This window comes from Biomphalaria glabrata, chromosome 8 (assembly GCF_947242115.1).
Source record: "Biomphalaria glabrata chromosome 8, xgBioGlab47.1, whole genome shotgun sequence".
NCBI classification, from domain to species: Eukaryota; Metazoa; Mollusca; class Gastropoda; family Planorbidae; genus Biomphalaria; species Biomphalaria glabrata.
Window position 1 is genome coordinate 40,022,153 of NC_074718.1, and position 18,556 is coordinate 40,040,708.

Consider the following 18,556-nt stretch of genomic DNA (forward strand, 5'->3'; position numbering starts at 1 on the left):
CTTCTCTAGAACTTGTTCTTCTGTAGATCTTGTTCTTCTGTAGATCTTGTTCTTCTCTAGATCTTGTTCTTCTCTAGATCTTGTTCTTCTGTAGATCTTGTTCTTCTGTAGATCTTGTTCTTCTGTAGATCTTGTTCTTCTCTAGATATTGTTCTTCTGTAGATCTTGTTTTTCTGTAGATCTTGTTCTTCTCTAGATCTTGTTCTTCTGTAGATCTTGTTCTTCTGTAGATCTTGTTCTTCTGTAGATCTTGTTCTTCTGTAGATCTTGTTCTTCTGTAGATCTTGTTCTTCTGTAGATCTTGTTCTTCTGTAGATCTTGTTCTTCTGTATTCTCTTGTTGATTTGAATTCAACATATTCAATGAACGCTGCACAATACAACATTTGATTTCTTTTTATTAAGAGAATGTGTTTCTCAGTTTAAAAAAAAAATCACAAAATCTATAATCAAAATGATATTACTAATCAATAAAGAATGACAGGCTAGTCATTGATATTGATAATAAATATAACCAATCACACAATCTATTACTGATGCACGCAGATTGCATAATACGTTATTCCCATTGGTAAATATCTAATAAGTTATGAATACGTAAATAAAGTTATATATAGCCCAAGCAATTCTTACATCAAAGGAGCGGCCAAATTGTATCATTTCTTTTGTCTATAGACTAGATCTAGAAACTTTTCCCTTTCAGTGTACGCAAAGTTTCACGTCAGACTAGCATTTTCAACTAATACAAAGGTATCTTGTGATAAGCCAAGTCCGGTAACCTGATCAGAAAGATCGAAATGCTCTAAGGTCATCTCCCCTAGAATTCTCAAATATAAAATCAATACATGGATCGACGGAATTAATTTAGAGAATCGTTGGCATTGAGTGTGTGGGTGTGGGAAGGGTTTAAGGCTGCATGTGTGTGTGTGTGTGTGCTTCAACGCATGTGTGGACACGTGTGTTTGTGTGGTTGAATGTTTTTATGTTCAGAATCATAATGTCAGGTGGTTAGAAGATCAATGTCACACTGAACCCAGGTCTGTTGCTTTATGCACAATTCTAGAATACGTACACCTGTTTTCACACCTAGTTAAAAACACATACACTATGTACACACTTATTGCATATGTGTGCTTTTAAAAATGTGCGGTGTGTTTACGTGTCACTAAAATTTGGTGATGAATTGGATTGGGTACCATCGAGAAAGGTACGTTCCCTACCCTCTCATTATGACATAGGTGTAGCAGAGGTGAAGTGAGGGGTGGGGGCAAGGGGGGAGCACGATATCCCAGGCGCCTCCACCAAGAGGGCGCCACACGCAGTCTATATTTCGTTGTGATGTTTTGGGAAAATGGAGTGTGGGGCGCCAATAAAGTACCTTGGCCCGGGCGCTCGTTTTGTTCACTACTCCTCTGGCGTGTTGACATAGTGATGAGGCTACAGCTCGAAAATATAGTTTTACATTGTCTTATAAACCTTGGTTTAAAAACCGTAACATGCTTGAGTTTTTTTTTTTATTCTCATAAAATATTTACATTTTTTTCACGAACATTTGTCGGTAGCGTAGAAAAAATCACTTTGAGAAAATAAAGGCTGAACAGACAAAATATTCGATTTAAATTCAAACTTGTCCGAGAATTTTTGTATAGGAAATATTTTGTCGCTTTGAGTTATATTTTTGTTCCAAAAGATATACATATACTGTCAAATTTGAAGGCAATTATTTGAGCTGTCTTCGAATTGTCAACTTTTTTGAGCCCATGTAGAATATGCAAGCTGATAGGAGAACTTGTAGTAATAATAAACAGTAGAGGCCTACAAAGCAAGCTACAAGGATAACAATTTCATTTCATTTATATAGAGGATGATTTGATGCTATCCAGAGGATGATCTATACAGTGAATGTTGTGGAGCTATACAGATGATGATGTGGTGCTATATATAGGGTGATGTGGTGCTATCCAGAGGATGATCTATACAGGGAATGATTTGGTGCTATACAGTAAATGATGTGGTGCTATACGGTGAATGACGGGGTGCTATACAGAGGATGATGTGACACTACTTATAGTGTCTGCTTAAAGAAAACAAAGAACAAACTCGATGTACTTGTGGAAAGACAATTAATAGGGTGAAATTGAGCATAGTGTTTAAGATTTTTTTTTAAAGTTTTCATGTCCACGCTAATGTGCATACCTATTAATTTAAGACTTTAACTCTGCCAATTTATTGGTTTTCCTGTTTTATTTTTTGTTATTGATAGATGTTGTTTTATGTTTTTTAAGTTCGGATTGGATTGAAATTTTATATTTTTGGCACATCGGTACAATTCGTGCCTATAAGATTCTCTTTAGTCATATTTTCATTATTTGATTTTTTTTCATCATTTTCTGAACGAATGCAAACCAGAGTTTGACTTTCATGTAAATCTCCATCTATTAGCTTTCTGTTTCCACAGGAATCTCCGATGCCCACTGAACGCTTGCCATCTACACCATCGTCTGCTACAAGCGACTCTAGGAGGATGGGCGACAAGGCGCCCTCTGACGTCAGCGCAGCCCGTGAGGCGAACGCGTCACGCGATCCGCTTCCTGCACTGATCACAACATCCCGGGAGCCCCCGGCGACCCAGAGGACGTCCCTGGCGCTGAGCACCGTGGGGCTCCAGAGGGTGTACCTGGAAGGGCTGGACTACATGAGAAGTCATGTGACCAACGTGGAAGAGGAGGCGGAGCGAGTCAAGCGTGAATTTCACAAGTAGGTCATGTTGACTCTAACTGGGTCAGGATGCTCGCCTGTTGGTTGTGTCAGAATAATAATGAAATCCGTCCGAAATCAATTAGACTTTATTAGACTATCAACGATTTCTTAATCGATGTTTTTGATTTCAGGCAGTTGTAGCTGTCCATTATTTTACATTTGCCCTACATGTAACGCTTGCAGGTTCCGAAGTCATGTGATGGGGTGATATAGGACTCGAAGTCTAGTCACATTATGTCACTATGAATGTCAAAGTTCTTAGAAAAGGGGAGAAGTGTAGCCGGTTAATTTCTGTTTCAAAGAGCAAAAAAAAAAGTTTTATATTTATTGTAGTTATCAATCTATATTTGACTATTAATCTAGTAAAGGGACATATTTAGCAATGTCAGATTAAAGTATATCAGACTTCGTTTTATCTTCTATAATTAATTAAGCCCTTGTAAAAAAAAAAAAGACTGTTTTTGTACGAGGCGTGTGGCATAAATATCGACAGAAAACTTTGTGTCGTTTCAAAACGTCTTCGTCAACGTGATTCTTCTCGACTTTCTTCTCTTAGAATGGTCGAAACTCTTACTACTGTTGTACATCTTTATAGTGACATGTTTTGTGTCACAAAAAGAAATGGTTCGTGACAAGACGTTTTACTTAACACAAAGATGACCTTATGACGTAGGTGCGCTATATGTGCTTCGAATGTTCTTACATTGTACATTTTGGCCCGTACTGTCTTTTCCTTTATTAGACGTAATTTGATCTGTGACTTTTTTATACTAGAAATAATAGTGTATGCTCTTTTTGCAAGAAAACATTTCAATATCGGCCTGTATATTTATTTTTTTACTTCAACCTTTTTTGATGAGCGAAAATGAGATTTTGCGTTTTTGGCGCAGGGGCTCCGCCCCGAATCCCGTTGGTTGATCTTACAGCGTTCTCGAAGCTCCCCAGCTAGCTTAGGTGGAAAGAATGATATTCTTCTCGTTTGGGGTGGCGCCACCAGCAAAAATTTGAGAAACAGTGGTGTAAGTCTTAAGTTCTTTTAGTTTTCGCTTCTTCAATACTTTAAGACGTTTGTGTTCAACTTTGTCCACTAACTTCCCTTTTATTGACACTTTTCTCATTCATAAGTCGTTAACCAATCTCATCTAGAACAAAATAAAAATAATAATGGTCCACATTAAATGCAAAACTGTGCTCTTGAATTGACTCTTAAAACTGAAATTTACAACTAGGGTTATTTAGAGTCTTGCAGACTACATGTCATGCCTGACACGTGGGAGTAATAAATGCATAAACTTTTACGATTTTTTGTGAGTCTTTAAGATAATGCATATACCAACAATAAAGTATTTTATGTAAAGCAATTCAGTTGTCTGAGAAATGGTATTAAAATGTTATATGAAGAACTCAGAGGAGACCATTTATTTGTCTATGTGTCTACATAATTTGTTTTTCTGTTAGGGTTGGTTTGATGAGATTTCTTTGAAATGTTCTTGCTCTGCTCTCTGAACAATATAATCTTCTTGGTGATCAACATGTGAGATTTTACGTCACCAGAAATAATCTTCTCCCTTTGCAACTTCTCTGTAGAGTCCAAATCCTTGATACACCGCTGCGGTCACAGGCTGGGCACATGTAATCACCAGGTGCTGCTGCACTTTCACTCTTCTTTCTACTTCCGGTTTGTATGCCATCTGCAATCCAGGACCCTTCCATTATGCTAGATCTCCGTGTAGATCAATCCAGTGCTAGCTACCAATTGTTAGTGTCAATTTTGAAGAGGTTCATGTCGCGTTTGCAGACATTTTACATTAGAAGTGGACGATCAGCGGCTCTCCTGCCTTCTGTTAGATCACCAGAATGTCTTGTGGGAGTCGACCTTGTGGGATTCTCTTATTATGACCATATGTTTAGGTTTTAAAAAAATGAGATATGCAATTAGTTTTTGTATTGATTATTGCGTGTTAGGGGGGATCAATAAGTGATGTGTATGGGTGAGTGAATGAGTCGGTGAATGCAGAGAGTGTGTGTGTGTGTGTGTGTATGTGTGTGTGGGGGGGGGGGGTGGGTGTACACAGTTGAGGACGGTGTATGTGAGTGAGGGATTGTGTATGTCCATGAGTCAGTGATGTGTGTGTGAGTAAATGAGTGATTGAATGCGATGTCGTTAAAAAACAAAATGGAATCATTAACACTCCACTGAATGAGTGCAACACACACACACACACACGCACCTTTCTAGTAAAATAAAACATTGTGCATTTGATATCAAGACATTCTCAAATGTTATTTCTTTCAAAGGGTGGACGAGGAAAGGTTTGGAGATTACTTCCCCTACCTGAAGCAGATTAATGAACTTTTGTTACAGGCCAACTCAACACTGCGAAGAAATAAAATCCCTTTAGAGGTAACACATAAGTACATGTTGTTTTCACATTTCGTTTGACTTTCAATGAAAGTTGATTCAGCCAGTTTCCAGTAGGAACGTGATTAATGTTTTTTTTTTTGTTTATGGCAGGCGAGAGTTTATTATTTGGGTTGCTCTATTGCTTGGAGTGTTTTCCTCGTCAATGGTTCAAATATTATTTTTCCCCGTCAATGGTTCAGAGTGTTTTCCCCGTCAATGTTTCAGAGAGTGTTTTCCCCGTCAATGTTTCAGAGAGTGTTTTCCCCGTCAGTGTTTCAGAGAGTGTTTTCCCCGTCAATGTTTCAGAGAGTGTTTTCCCCGTCAATGTTTCAGAGAGTGTTTTCCCCGTCAGTGTTTCAGAGAGTGTTTTCCCCGTCAGTGTTTCAGAGAGTGTTTTCCCCGTCAATGTTTCAGAGTGTTTTCCCCGTCAATGTTTCAGAGAGTGTTTTCCCCATCAATATTTCAGAAAAAGTTTTCCCGTCAATGTTTCAGAGATTGTTAACAGAGTTTTTTTTCCTGGCCAATGTTTCAGAGATATTTTTTCCCGTCAATGTTTCAGAGTTTTTCCCATCATTTTGAGGTATCACTTTCCCTATAAAAGTTTCAGATTGTTTTCACCATCAATGTTTCAGAGATTTTTTCGCATCAGTTTTAGAGTACATTTTCCCCATAAATGTTTATTAGCTAGGTTGTCGTCATTAGCATCAGAGCTTGTTTCCTCATCAATATTTCAGAGATTGTTTCCTCATCAATATTTCAGAGATTGTTTCCTCATCAATATTTCAGAGATTGTTTCCTCATCAATATTTCAGAGATTGTTTCCTCATCAATATTTCAGAGATTGTTTCCTCATCAATATTTCAGAGCTTGTTTCCTCATCAATATTTCAGAGCTTGTTTCCTCATCAATATTTCAGAGATTGTTTCCTCATCAATATTTCAGAGCTTGTTTCCCCATCAATATTTCAGAGCTTGTTTCCTCATCAATATTTTAGAGATTGTTTCCTCATCAATATTTCAGAGATTGTTTCCTCATCAATATTTCAGAGCTTGTTTCCTCATCAATATTTCAGAGATTGTTTCCTCATCAATATTTCAGAGATTGTTTCCTCATCAATATTTCAGAGATTGTTTCCTCATCAATATTTCAGAGATTGTTTCCTCATCAATATTTCAGAGATTGTTTCCTCATCAATATTTCAGAGATTGTTTCCTCACCAATATTTCAGAGATTGTTTCCTCATCAATATTTCAGAGCTTGTTTCCTCATCAATATTTCAGAGATTGTTTCCTCATCAATATTTCAGAGATTGTTTCCTCATCAATATTTCAGAGATTGTTTCCTCATCAATATTTCAGAGATTGTTTCCTCATCAATATTTCAGAGATTGTTTCCTCATCAATATTTCAGAGCTTGTTTCCTCATCAATATTTCAGAGCTTGTTTCCTCATCAATATTTCAGAGCTTGTTTCCTCATCAATATTTCAGAGCTTGTTTCCCCATCAATATTTCAGAGCTTGTTTCCCCATCAATATTTCAGAGATTGTTTCCTCATCAATATTTCAGAGCTTGTTTCCTCATCAATATTTCAGAGCTTGTTTCCTCATCAATATTTCAGAGCTTGTTTCCCCATCAATATTTCAGAGCTTGTTTCCTCATCAATATTTCAGAGCTTGTTTCCCCATCAATATTTCAGAGCTTGTTTCCTCATCAATGTTTCAGAGATTGTTTCCTCATCAATATTTCAGAGCTTGTTTCCTCATCAATGTTTCAATATGTGAACTTATGACTGGTATGCTGATGAACAAACTCTGCGATGTATCAGATTGTCATTGACCACAGATGATAAATAAACATAGGTAGCCTAGTGGTCTTTTGTTACCCCCTAAGCTCAACCTGTGGGTCGCGAGCCCTTTGGGGGTTGATTGACCATTTCCAGGGATCGCCTAAGACCATCGAAAATATGGATTGTTATTGTCTACCCTACAATTCTGTATTTGTGTATGGGGGGGGGGTCGCGGCAGAGTGGGTGATTGTAAAAAAAGGGGTCGCCGAGTTTAAAAGGTTGAGAACCGCTGCCCTAAGCGATATGTTCTGTGAATGTCATTTTTTTCCCCTTGAGTAGGTGATTGACAGTGACACTAGGCTGGTCAAGTTACTGAACCAGTTGAGAGATGACCCAACTCCTGACATGATGGCAGTGGACACGCTCACAACATTCTGGACAGAGGTCAAGACCTCAGCCCATACATTACAGGTAACAGCATCTGTGCTCTTTTTCTATTTGTTTTTTTTTTAAATACGGACTTTGTGTTTATATCTTGTTTGAATATTAGGTTATTATGTGTAAGGCTTATTAACGAATGCAGTGTTTCACGTTGATACGCAGCCCCAGCTGCGACCTACATATTTTGCCACATTCGGTGCAGCAACATTGTTCTAATCATGTTATTACTCTCTCTGGTATGATGCAATATGACGCAATATGATGCAATGTTATATCCTTATGGGATCGTCGTTAAGATTGCTAATCTTAATAGGTCGAAATATAATTTTTCATTTTTTTTTCTTTAAAAGCCACAAATTTTTAAAAATATTTTTTTTTCCCAATACTAATGGCGAAGAAGATTTCGTTTATTGAAACACTACTCCTATTTACTAAACACTTTTGGTCTTCTCGTGTGTCCTTTGACTTAGAAGTGCTGTGAAATTATCAAAAGAAAAGTCCCTCCCCTTTCTCAGTCAGCAGATGTTCTAAGCAGGCAATGAAGAGAACAGATTACGTTGTCCAGCCAGATTTTCTTTAGCAGACCAGGTCTTCGTACTTCCTCCACTCCACGTTGAAGTATGACTTCTGACTGTTTGCCCTGTCTTAGAATAAGATCGATCTAACTCAGCTTTCGTCTCTTCATAGCATTGAGAAGTTCCTCCTTTTTGCCAGCCAGAGTGTTAACTTTTAAAAGTACAAACTCGTCAACTTTTCCTGGTAACTGATATCCAGCATTGTTTTTCTGTTGCATGTACTCTCAGAGGCTTTCTTCTTTCAGCCTCAGCGTTCAGTGCCCAACTTTTACATCCATCTGGGAGAACAAAGACCGCTAGTGACAAGAAAAGTTTTATTTTTACTGGGAAGCTGATGTTACTCTTCCAAATTTTCCACCGTTTGTTCGAATTAATAAAACTGTAAACTTTGTTTTATTTCCAGTGTCTCCTGGAGAAATTTCACTCCACTGTCTTTCAGCGACTCAGCAACAACTACATCGGTGGCAACAGTGCGGAAATATTAGTTCCAGTCTGCCAGCAGTACGCACTGGACATTGAAGACTTTCTCAAAGACATGGACAACCAGATGACCAACGCCAGGCTCGTCCTGAAGAGCTTCGACAGCGGACTTCATCGGGATCTCATGGACAAGAGCGCCTTCTCGGAGAGACTGGTGGTCTTGTGCGACACCAAGGCATTTCCGGTTCTGGGTCTGGTCCACGACGTCTGCGACAAAATAGTTCGCATGTGCGCGACGGCGAGACAGTGGCTGGCGCGCGACGAACGCTTCATGCACGAGATCAGCTCCTTCATCCGTGAGACCAGGACCGCGACCAGGAAGAGGGAGCAGATTCTTCAGACCGAGAAACAGAAACAGAAGCGCGTGGAGAAAAACGTTCGCGTGGCCCAGAACCTCTTGCAGCGGAACAAGGAAAAGCTGCAGTTGATAGAAGCTGACCTCCAGGAGCTGGAGGAGAAGCTGAACACGTCCAGAGAAGAGCAGAGAACCAGAATGAACATGATTCAGCAAAAAGAGAATATGGTGGACTTTCTTAAGGTCACTGCCCAGCAGACTAAACGTAATTACAGCTTACAGTCAAAGCGGTCAAAGCTATTGCGCCAAGTAAGTAGTCATTTTTATTCATTTCACTTACAGAATGCAGATAAAAAAAATATTACTGTCTTTGAAATGCAATATAGAATATTACTGTCTTTGAAATGCATCGTTCAATGTAATTCTCAAATTAGCTGGACCTTTTCAAAACTAATTTTAAGACCATTGGTTCCACCAACTCATGACATATACATAGCTTGTACAAATGTGTTGAGCTTAAAAAGAATGAAAACAGTGTTTTTAAAAATGTGTATATAAAACTCGGTGTTCAAATCGGCCCTGACATTACCAGACGATTCGGTCCACAATTTGCGTCACATCTTTTGGTGCCTATGTTAAAGATTTCTCCGTGTATCTACACGCTGACTGCACAAACTATAGGCCTTATTTGTATTTATTATTGTAGCTCATAAGAGGTACGGTAAAAGGGGGTTAAGTATATTCATTATTATGGAATATGTTGATAGTATTTCACACTGAAGTCTGGAAATATGTTTTATAAAAGTTAAAGCGAGAGGCTGTAACATTAGCAGTCAAAGTGGCCCATAACTAGGCCCCATCGGGTCTTGGGTTTCGGCCCACCGGACATATGCGCGAATGTCGATGTAGCCAGTCCGTCCCTTGTATCAACGTTTTCATAGCAAATAAAGAAAAATAAAGAAATACTCAATCTGTATTCACTGTCATTGGAATGAACATGGTTTTAAAAGAACAAAACTCTAAAGTGACCTTTCTCGTCAGTTCTTTAATTTCTTCACTTAATCTTTTTAACTCCTAATGAAATAGGTCCGTAACAATTCCTAGCGATCGAACTCTGTTCTTGGTTATTCCACTTTTGTTTGGACAATGTCCATCTTTCCGTCTATGTTTCTTGATCTACTTCGTGTTTGCTTTGGTCTTTCTTCTTTCACCGTGTGGGTTCAAGTCCAGAGCTTGATTCGCATTGTCTTCAGTTGTTCTTTGCATTCAATATCCAATCTAGCTCCACTTAGTCTTAAGATTTCTTGCTCAATTGCTGTTTGCTGTTTATTCTTACCCAACCTGTAGGCCCGATAATAAAATTTTATTTTCATCTCTAGTTGAAACTTAATTCTTACCTGAAGCACAATCTGTCATTCACTTTCTACCAGGTGAAAGACCTGGAAGACTACCTGAGGGCCATGGAGTCAGAGTTGGAAGTGGTCCAAGATCAAATCCTGGCCAAGTCACACGAGAAGATACTGCTCACCCACAAGATCAACACTTCGGAACAATCTTATGGTGCTCTTAGGTCTGACCTGGACAAGGTCTCTGAAAATCTGGAGGATTTGGAGGCCGAGGTCTGAATTAGAGATAATTATCTAAATATATCTCAGTGCCACATCATGTTAATTTGAAGAAATGCTAGGTGATTAAAACTGAGCAGAAAAAAATGAACAAAAACAATTAGAAATAAGTAATAACGTTTCACTTATATTTATCTTTTCTTATTTACCTCATCTTATAAATTACAAAGATTAAGAAAAATAATACAATTCAGCCTAATGCAGTTCAATTGTTTTAAGAACAAAAATTTGACTCTTAATTTTATGCAATTTACATTTCTTGCCTTTAACTTTACATCTCTTGTCTTACCATTTAGGTGACGGGTCTGTCTAGTCAACTGCTGCAGCTGGAGATCGTCCACACCATCAAAACCTCACCGGAAACTTTGGACAATCTGATTGACCGGCCCAGTACTGTGAAGCTGTCCAAGTCGCTGAAGGAGAGAATCAAGGAGCGAAAGAAGAAAGCGGCGATGAAATGAGTGAACGACTAGAGAATGTTACTTAACACTTCCCCTAACCACAGTATTGCCAGAACCACACAAAAAAATGTCTGCCCGTGGCAATAAGCAATCAACGAAAGACAAATCAGTCTGGAAAAAAAGTAATTTAGAAAGCCGTGACACCATTCGATTGCATCTATCAACATTGTCAGGAACTGGAATTTCCTCTTGCTGTTTTCCATTCTGAAAGTGTCGTGTGCAAAAAATTCCTCTGCCATTGTGAGTACAGAAGCTTCCTCTGCAATGTGTCGTGTGCAGAAACTTCCCCTGCAAGTTTCGTGTGCAGAAGCTTCCCCGACAAGTGTCGTGTGCAGATGCTTCCTCTGCAATGTGTCTTGTGTAAAAGCTTCTTTAAGTGTCGTCTGCAGAAGTTTTCACATGAATGTGCCAGGAAACTGCAGCGTTGCTATGACAACAATATGCAAATGTCATTGTGAATATGAACAAAACACAATTTTTTACTGGACCATTTTATTATGACCCAGAATTGGTAATAAATAAAAAACGATTTGGCCTTCAATCAAAACTTTGAAAAAGAAATTTGTATAACCCACTTTATCTATGGCTATAAAAGCACAAGATAGTAGCAAAGAATGAGCACAGACAGGCATGGAGATATATTTGTATTGAAAAATCCCTTCTCTGAAATGTATAATTGAAATGCAATAATAAAAAAAGCAAACTTACCCTACCAGACCTTGCGATCTATAAGGCAGATGATGTTAAGGTCATCTTTTTCTGTGGCCAATGGTTAACGAGCAGGGTTTCATGTGTCCAGCACAACGACCAACCGCCTTTACTTCCACCAACTAAAGTCAGGTACCCATTAGAGTTGGGTAGACTCAGGGGCGTCCTAAAAATCCCGAAATTCAAAATACCTTCACCGAGATTCGAACCCAGGATCCCAGGTTCGGAAGCCAAGCGCTTAACCACTCAGCCACCGCGCACTAATTGAAATTCAAGTGACGATTAAAGAGAGATAATCTATTAATAAGATAAACGACGGAGAATTTATGCATTACCGAAACTGGAAAACCTACAAAAAAATCTACATTTTTAAAACAACTACTTTGAACATATCCAATAGGTTGGGTATTGAGATCCCAGTTTAAGACTGTCGTCTGTAAGTTCATGACGTAATTTTAATGAGTCCTGCCCCCCCCCCCTTTACTTTCACAATTAACTACCTCCCTGGCACTGCCAATACGTTGATGTTTTTATGTTAAAACTCAAAACTAGTGATTAGTGTCATATTCAGTGTCATCACAAAACACCGTGGTTATGATGCTTTATATTCACATGGTAGCTCTTATCACAAAGCTTTATTGTCAGAGTTCAAGACTTATAACGATGCTTTCAAAAGATCAAAATGAACTCTTATTTTTTTTTATAACTTGCCTAAGAACTTTTTTCTATCTTGAGACAGTATCATAGATTTCTTTAAAAAATATATTTAAATTTAAAAAATGTACGTGATACATGTATGATATATAATTTTTCCACATATCCATTAAAAATATGTTTTTTTTTCTATAATTCTAGCAACTGTCTCAAGTAATGTATATTAATTTATTTATAACATGTAAATGTACATAACTTAAATGTACATAAACTTTGTGTACATAACAAGACGCGAACGATTCTGATGGTTTAGGATACATCACCCATCTACAGAGTTAATTGGGAACCTACAGAGACCATTCATTGTACAAGGGACACAACTCAAAGCATAAGAACTGTTGTTATTGGTTATTTCTCTTGACATGTTAATTGAGATGACAGCCAGACATGAATATGTGTATTTAGTAAGTCATAATATACATACATTAAAAAAGTAACATCTGTATTTGCATGTTCAGGTATGTATGTCTGCAATGATATCCTCTGTTGTCACCGTGTTTAAGTGAATTGTCACATTTATGTGGTAAATATGTTTTTTGTATAAAATTGGTAAATAATCTAATTATAAAAATGCATTATTTTAAAGAAAGTTGTGTGTCCTGCATTTAGTTCATGAAAAATGGCTGATGGAAGGTGTGAATGACGAGATCACTAGAGAGAGTGAGACAAAGGCGGAAAGAGATTGCGCGCGTGCATGTGCATAGATATTATATATTTTATACCATTAAATTCAAACAGACTTAACGACGTATACTTATAGTCTCCTGTACAAAGTAGTTTTTGTATATTACATATAAGGATGTAATAAATCTAGTTTAACTGTATACGTGTGTTTGTTAAACCATGGTTAAACTAGAGAACTCACTTGTTGATAGTAAAAGAGGATGGATCACTGAGTGCACGCCTGACAGGGTATTCCCGATCTGAGAACGCAGCTCACTTTTTAAACATTATGTTGTGGACTTAAAGTTTACCTTCAATGGATTAGTACTTTCAAGTAATTTCAAGTAATTTCTTGTAATTTTAAGTAATTTCAAGATGTAATGGATTAAAATAATGTTTGACTCGTTGCGCCATCTCTTGAGGTGTCTATATTTTGTGGCTCTGTAAGTAAGCTCATGGTTTTTTTATTTGTTGATTTTTTTTTTGTTACTTTGTCGTAGATCTAGATTTATAGTCTAGACCGCAGGCCTATATAAATATTGATTTATAGTCTAGAAAACAGACTCACAGACCTATATAAATATTGTATTTAGACTTAAAACACAGCCTAATTTCGAGTCAAATCGTTAGGTACGTAACACCTTTGAAGCTATAAGAGAATTCGCCTTGTCAATCGTGGAAATAGATGTTCTGTCTCAGAAAAGTAAAGATCTTTAGTTTTTAAAGTTTAGAAATAATGCAGTCCCTTTTCGCGGGTTTTAATTAAAAGAGGCTTTCAGTCACAGACCTATATATTCACTATTCACGCAAATCTACTATGTTAATTTTATTTCCTTTAATTTCCATTGAGATAGCAACATATGATAATATGACCGTTTGACAATCCTTGCTGTAAATAATTGTAGATTTTGTAGATTTTTATCATTTTATGATTTTATATTTTCTAGATCTGGTTTGCAAAATAGCAAATAGATAATAAAAGTAATTGCCTTCCCATTTAAATAGTTGATGAGCTTATAATGTTGTATATTATCCAGCAGTTGTTGTATTTTTTTTAGGGGGGGGGGGCACTTCAAATGGAATGGCCCGCATAATATGCTAGCTGCACCGTGAACTCTAATATCTCCAGGCCCACACTCTTCATTATCACGCTTCTGTTTTGGTCAGAATACTTGGCGATCTTGTGGTTGTCCAGCGTCACCTTGTCCTGCGCCTGATTGTCCTGTCTACTATCACAGTCATGTCCTCGGCAGAACTCTTTCTAAGGATTCGGCGTTATGTTAAATGTAAGTCATAGGTGCCTGAACTTTTGGCGGTGTTGCTGAGGGGGGGGGCGCTAGGTGGGGCGCCTCAGCTGCCGAACATCGGAATAGCAAATCTAGATTTATACTTTACCTTAACACTGTAATCTAAAAAAAAATATTCGTATAGACTAGTAAAGAGAAATCTCATATTTAATTATAAAAGAGATGGCAGTAAGCTTTTCAATTCTTCTATTCACAAAAATAATGTTTTATTCATGAGCTCAATGCTCTGTGGGAATATGAGCTTGAAGATAAGAAAACCTCTTTCCTAATGCACGTCATTGTGAGGATGTCGTGAGAACAAAGTGTCTTCCTTTATTTTGTTTTGTTGTTCTTTTCCATGCTAACATTTGGGAATTGATTTTGTATTATGGTGTCATTGAATAACTAAAGCATTTAGATTGTTCTTTCCAGAAGAGCGTACCTTCCTTTGTAGGTTAATAATAAAGCTTTTCTGCGAGTCTGGAGATGAATGAGGTGTACCCCAACCTTTTAAGCTCGGCCATCCCCCACTCAGCAACGACACCCACCCACACAGCAATAGAAGAATAGACAAAAATAATCCATATTTTTGATGGCCTTAGGCGACCCCTGGCTAATCGTCAATCGACCCCTAAGGGGGTCACGACCCATAGGTTGAGAACCCCTGGGTTAAAGTGTTACGAACTGTTGAGAGACAGAGAATAGTGTTAGTTAGGCCCAGTATTGTTAGAGCATGTTTTTTTTTTGCAAGATTGTAGTTGTCGGTAACATGAAACTTTAGCAACTAACGAGTCTACGCTATAAAGTGTTCAATTGATACATAACGTGTCTGTAAAGTGTTCAACTTGCTACTTAGCGTGTCCATAGGGTGTTCAACGTGTGTGTCTATAAAATGTGTAGCTTGCTACTTAGCGTGTCTATAAATCTTGCTCAACTTGATAGATAATCAGTCTATAAAGGGTTCAACTTGCTACTTAGCGTGTTTATAGTGTTCAACTTGCTAGATAGTGTCTCTATAAAATGTTCAACTTGCTAGTTAACGAGACCTCAATTGTCTGGTGTTTGCATAGTTATGACTTACTGCGTCCAAAGAAAACCCTATGTCATGGGCGTATCTGTCATTATTTTCACTTTTCCTATATCCCAACACCTCTTTTTATCTTTAAAAAAACACATTATCTCAAAGGCAGTAGATGATGACCATATTACAATAGAAATCACATAGAACAATATTAAGCAAAGTTAAGCAATAATATATGTTAACCATTCACTAGAGCAGTGGCGTAGCTAGGAATTTGCCATCATTTGTGGGCCAGGGGGGCTGACTTCTAGGGAGGGCCCCTGCTTTTTGCGTGATATTTAATATTTAATGAAAAAAAAACCCACTCATTTGGGGGACCCCCTCAAGTTGGGGCCCAGGGGGATTTTATCATTTTCCCCCTCCCTCTCCCCACCCAAGCTACGCCTCTGCACTAGAGTTAATATAAGATTACTTCATTGCTCTTGACAGTTTCTAATTATTAGGTCTTCTACATATAAACGCAACAACTTTTATCTCCAAATGATATTGTCGCTTATCCTTACAGTCATCTGTGATTATAGATAACTTCAATACGGATCAACAGCCAAGGTGGAAAGCAGATACAAGTTACAGTGATTTGTACCTGCGTCCCATCAAAAACTCGAGGTCAGACATCAATAACTCCTACGCTCATGAACCGTGAGTCTGGAACTCACCTCTTCCTCCGACCAAGCTCAAAACAAATTTCTTCCTCAGCTTTAAATGAACATAAAGACTGGTCCAAAATATACCTGGACTATTGTTCTCTATCTTTGTATTATGTTTTACCTTCATGTCTGTTATGTTCTTATACACATTTTTAGAATTCATATTTTGATTGGTTGTTAGTGAACTTCAGATGCAAAACCAGTACGGCTCATCCCTACGTGTGGCTCTGGAGCCCTATCCTGGAGACACAGTCTTACCCACATGCAACACAGGTAAATGTAGCGTCTGCCTGGATGTTGGAAAACCCAGACTTTCACTGTAGCATCGATTTTCTTTGAAGGCAGAGATTATCGTTACTGGCTTTGTCACTAAATCTCACCATAGAGGGCTTCCTACTAGTTAATATCTATGTAAAAGCGCTTTTAGATCCAGTTTGATTACACCCACATAACATATTAATGATACTATGATTGCCACTTCTATTATTAGTATTGCCCCTTTTAATACAGTGTCCCTGTGTATGCCTCTTTCAAGCACTGCGTGGTTGTAGGTGGTTCACTAATCAACCGTAAAGTGGCGGCACAATCCCAAGACACACTGAAAACGTGTTGAGAACTACAATTCAGTTTGATTTATTATATTCATTGTGCAACGATTTAAAGAAAATTTAAAAAAAAAAAGTCTCAGTTTTATAATCATATAATATCGGACGGAATCTCTTTGGTCTAATTTACTTGGTAATAGTTGGAAATGTACTGTAAAAGGAAATTGGCAGGGGAAATAAATCGGTAAAAATAAAGTATAAAAAAACGTTTGAAAAGACCAGATTATCTTTTTCAAACAAAGTATTTAAACAGATAAAAAAAAATTATGCGATCGTAAAAAGATTTATTGTTATCTTAAATAGAACAAAATCGAAAGTTTCAAGGAATTGAGAAAATATTTTTCGATGGATATAATATTTATAATATATAATTGTCCTCCTTGCGCGAAAGTTTACACTACAATTAAACTCGCAACTAAAATAAAAAATGTTCCTGTTCTCTACTAAGGTGGATATCATTGGGAATACAAAATCCAAAGCCATATATCTGTGTTAGGTCTCTACACATGTTCTTAGTTCGCATATTATTTTTACCAATGGTAGTTATTGTTAATTCCATCATAGATAAAAATCTCTTATATCGTTTTGATACTATTATCAACAAATATACAATACCACAATCATGGGCGTAGCCAGGATTTATTTTCGGGGAGGGTTTTGGGGGGGGGGATTTTTTTTCTCCCCCCCCCGCGAAATTTTTTTTATATGTATTTATATGTGTGTGTGTACATAATCTTTATTACATTCTGACCCTTCATTCTTTCGGAACACGTTTATTGTGCCCTAGAATAGGTTTTTCCTGGAGTTAGTAGAAAAAGTGTAGTTTCCCCGCCATTAAGCCTACTAGCAAGGGGGCCTGGGGGGAGCGCCAGGAGCTCCCCCAGCGCGGGGCGAAGTTCCGCCGCCAAGCACTATTTCTGGTAATGAAAGCCAACAAAATGCTTATTCTGACGTATCTGTAGTGCATTTTCCTGCTATTAAAACGTTTTATTTCAAAAACCTAATGTGCTTTTCTTACTGACCCTCCCGCGCCGTTCGGTGCATTTGCCGTCAAGCTGTTTCCGTAAAAATCTGTCACTGGTAATGTCTGAAGCCTCTTCCCAACTGCTCTGAGGACCTCCATGAATGTTTGGCGTCAAATTGTACTAGGATGTCATCGCAACTCTTCTTATGCCTAATTCATTTTGTCGGAGAACATGTCCCGCAAACCTCATGCGACGCTCTTTCACTATCTTACTAAGGGGTCGACTCCCAGTTCGGCAAAGGATTTCCTTGATTGAGATCGGATCTCTAAAAGTGACTCCTAAAATCTGTCTTAGCCATCTTTGTTGAGCCACATTTAGTGTTTTTCAATTTCGGCAGATGACTATTCACTGCACTTTATTAATGGAGCCCCGCCACTGGTAGAAATGTGTAGCCTCTCTTGAATACGCTCTTGGAATTAAGTGACTGTAGTTTGCTTTAGATTTTATATCGAAAAGATAACTTTTATCGTCAAAATCATCTGTTGGGGGTTTTAAACTAAAAAATATCTGGAGTTTTTTTTTTTTTTTAATTCAAAACCCCATTTAGCTACGATAATAGAATTTAGTAACTGTAGTTTGCTTTAGAATAATATTGAAGATAGAGGTTTTCCACCTCAAAATGCTCTGTAGGGAGATATTAAACTCAGAACCATCTGGAGGGATTTAAAACTTTAAAAAAAAAACATCTGTAGGAGAGGGGTTTAAACTCAAAACCCCCAATTGGATTGGCTACGCTCAAATAATTTTAGTATGTAATTTACTTTTTTATATTGAAGAGGTATTTTTTTAGCATCAAACCCCTCTGAAGGGGGGTTTAAACTCAAAACCCCTTTTGGCAACGCTCATCGCATTTTGAGTGCGTAATTTGCTTTTTTTCTTACACTGAAGATATATTTTTTAGCTTCAAACCCCGCTGGCGGGAGATTAAACTCAAAACCCCTTTTGCTACGCTCATAGATTTTAGAGTGAGTAATTTGCTTTTTTTTATATAATGAAGAGGT

At 37.7% G+C, this 18,556-nt stretch overlaps 1 protein-coding gene across 6 annotated transcripts in view; it reads left to right on the forward strand.

Moving 5' to 3' along the window:
- Positions 1-16,006, forward strand: part of LOC106075909 (nucleoprotein TPR-like) — a 50,751-nt gene extending 34,745 nt beyond the window's left edge. For 4 of the 6 annotated variants that reach the window (XM_056038140.1, XM_013236788.2, XM_013236794.2 and 1 more), the window contains 8 exons: positions 2,458-2,756; positions 5,058-5,163; positions 7,289-7,420; positions 8,369-9,049; positions 10,171-10,359; positions 10,662-13,354; positions 14,079-14,197; positions 15,784-16,006. In XM_056038140.1, coding sequence (XP_055894115.1) covers positions 2,458-2,756; positions 5,058-5,163; positions 7,289-7,420; positions 8,369-9,049; positions 10,171-10,359; positions 10,662-10,826 — 1,572 coding nt within the window. In that variant the 3' untranslated portion in view covers positions 10,827-13,354; positions 14,079-14,197; positions 15,784-16,006. Of the gene's footprint in view, positions 1-2,457; positions 2,757-5,057; positions 5,164-7,288; positions 7,421-8,368; positions 9,050-10,170; positions 10,360-10,661; positions 13,355-14,040; positions 14,198-15,783 lie in introns of all 6 variants that reach the window. The other 2 variants (XM_056038142.1, XM_056038143.1) reach the window with 2 other exon arrangements.
- Positions 16,007-18,556: the final 2,550 nt, after the last annotated feature.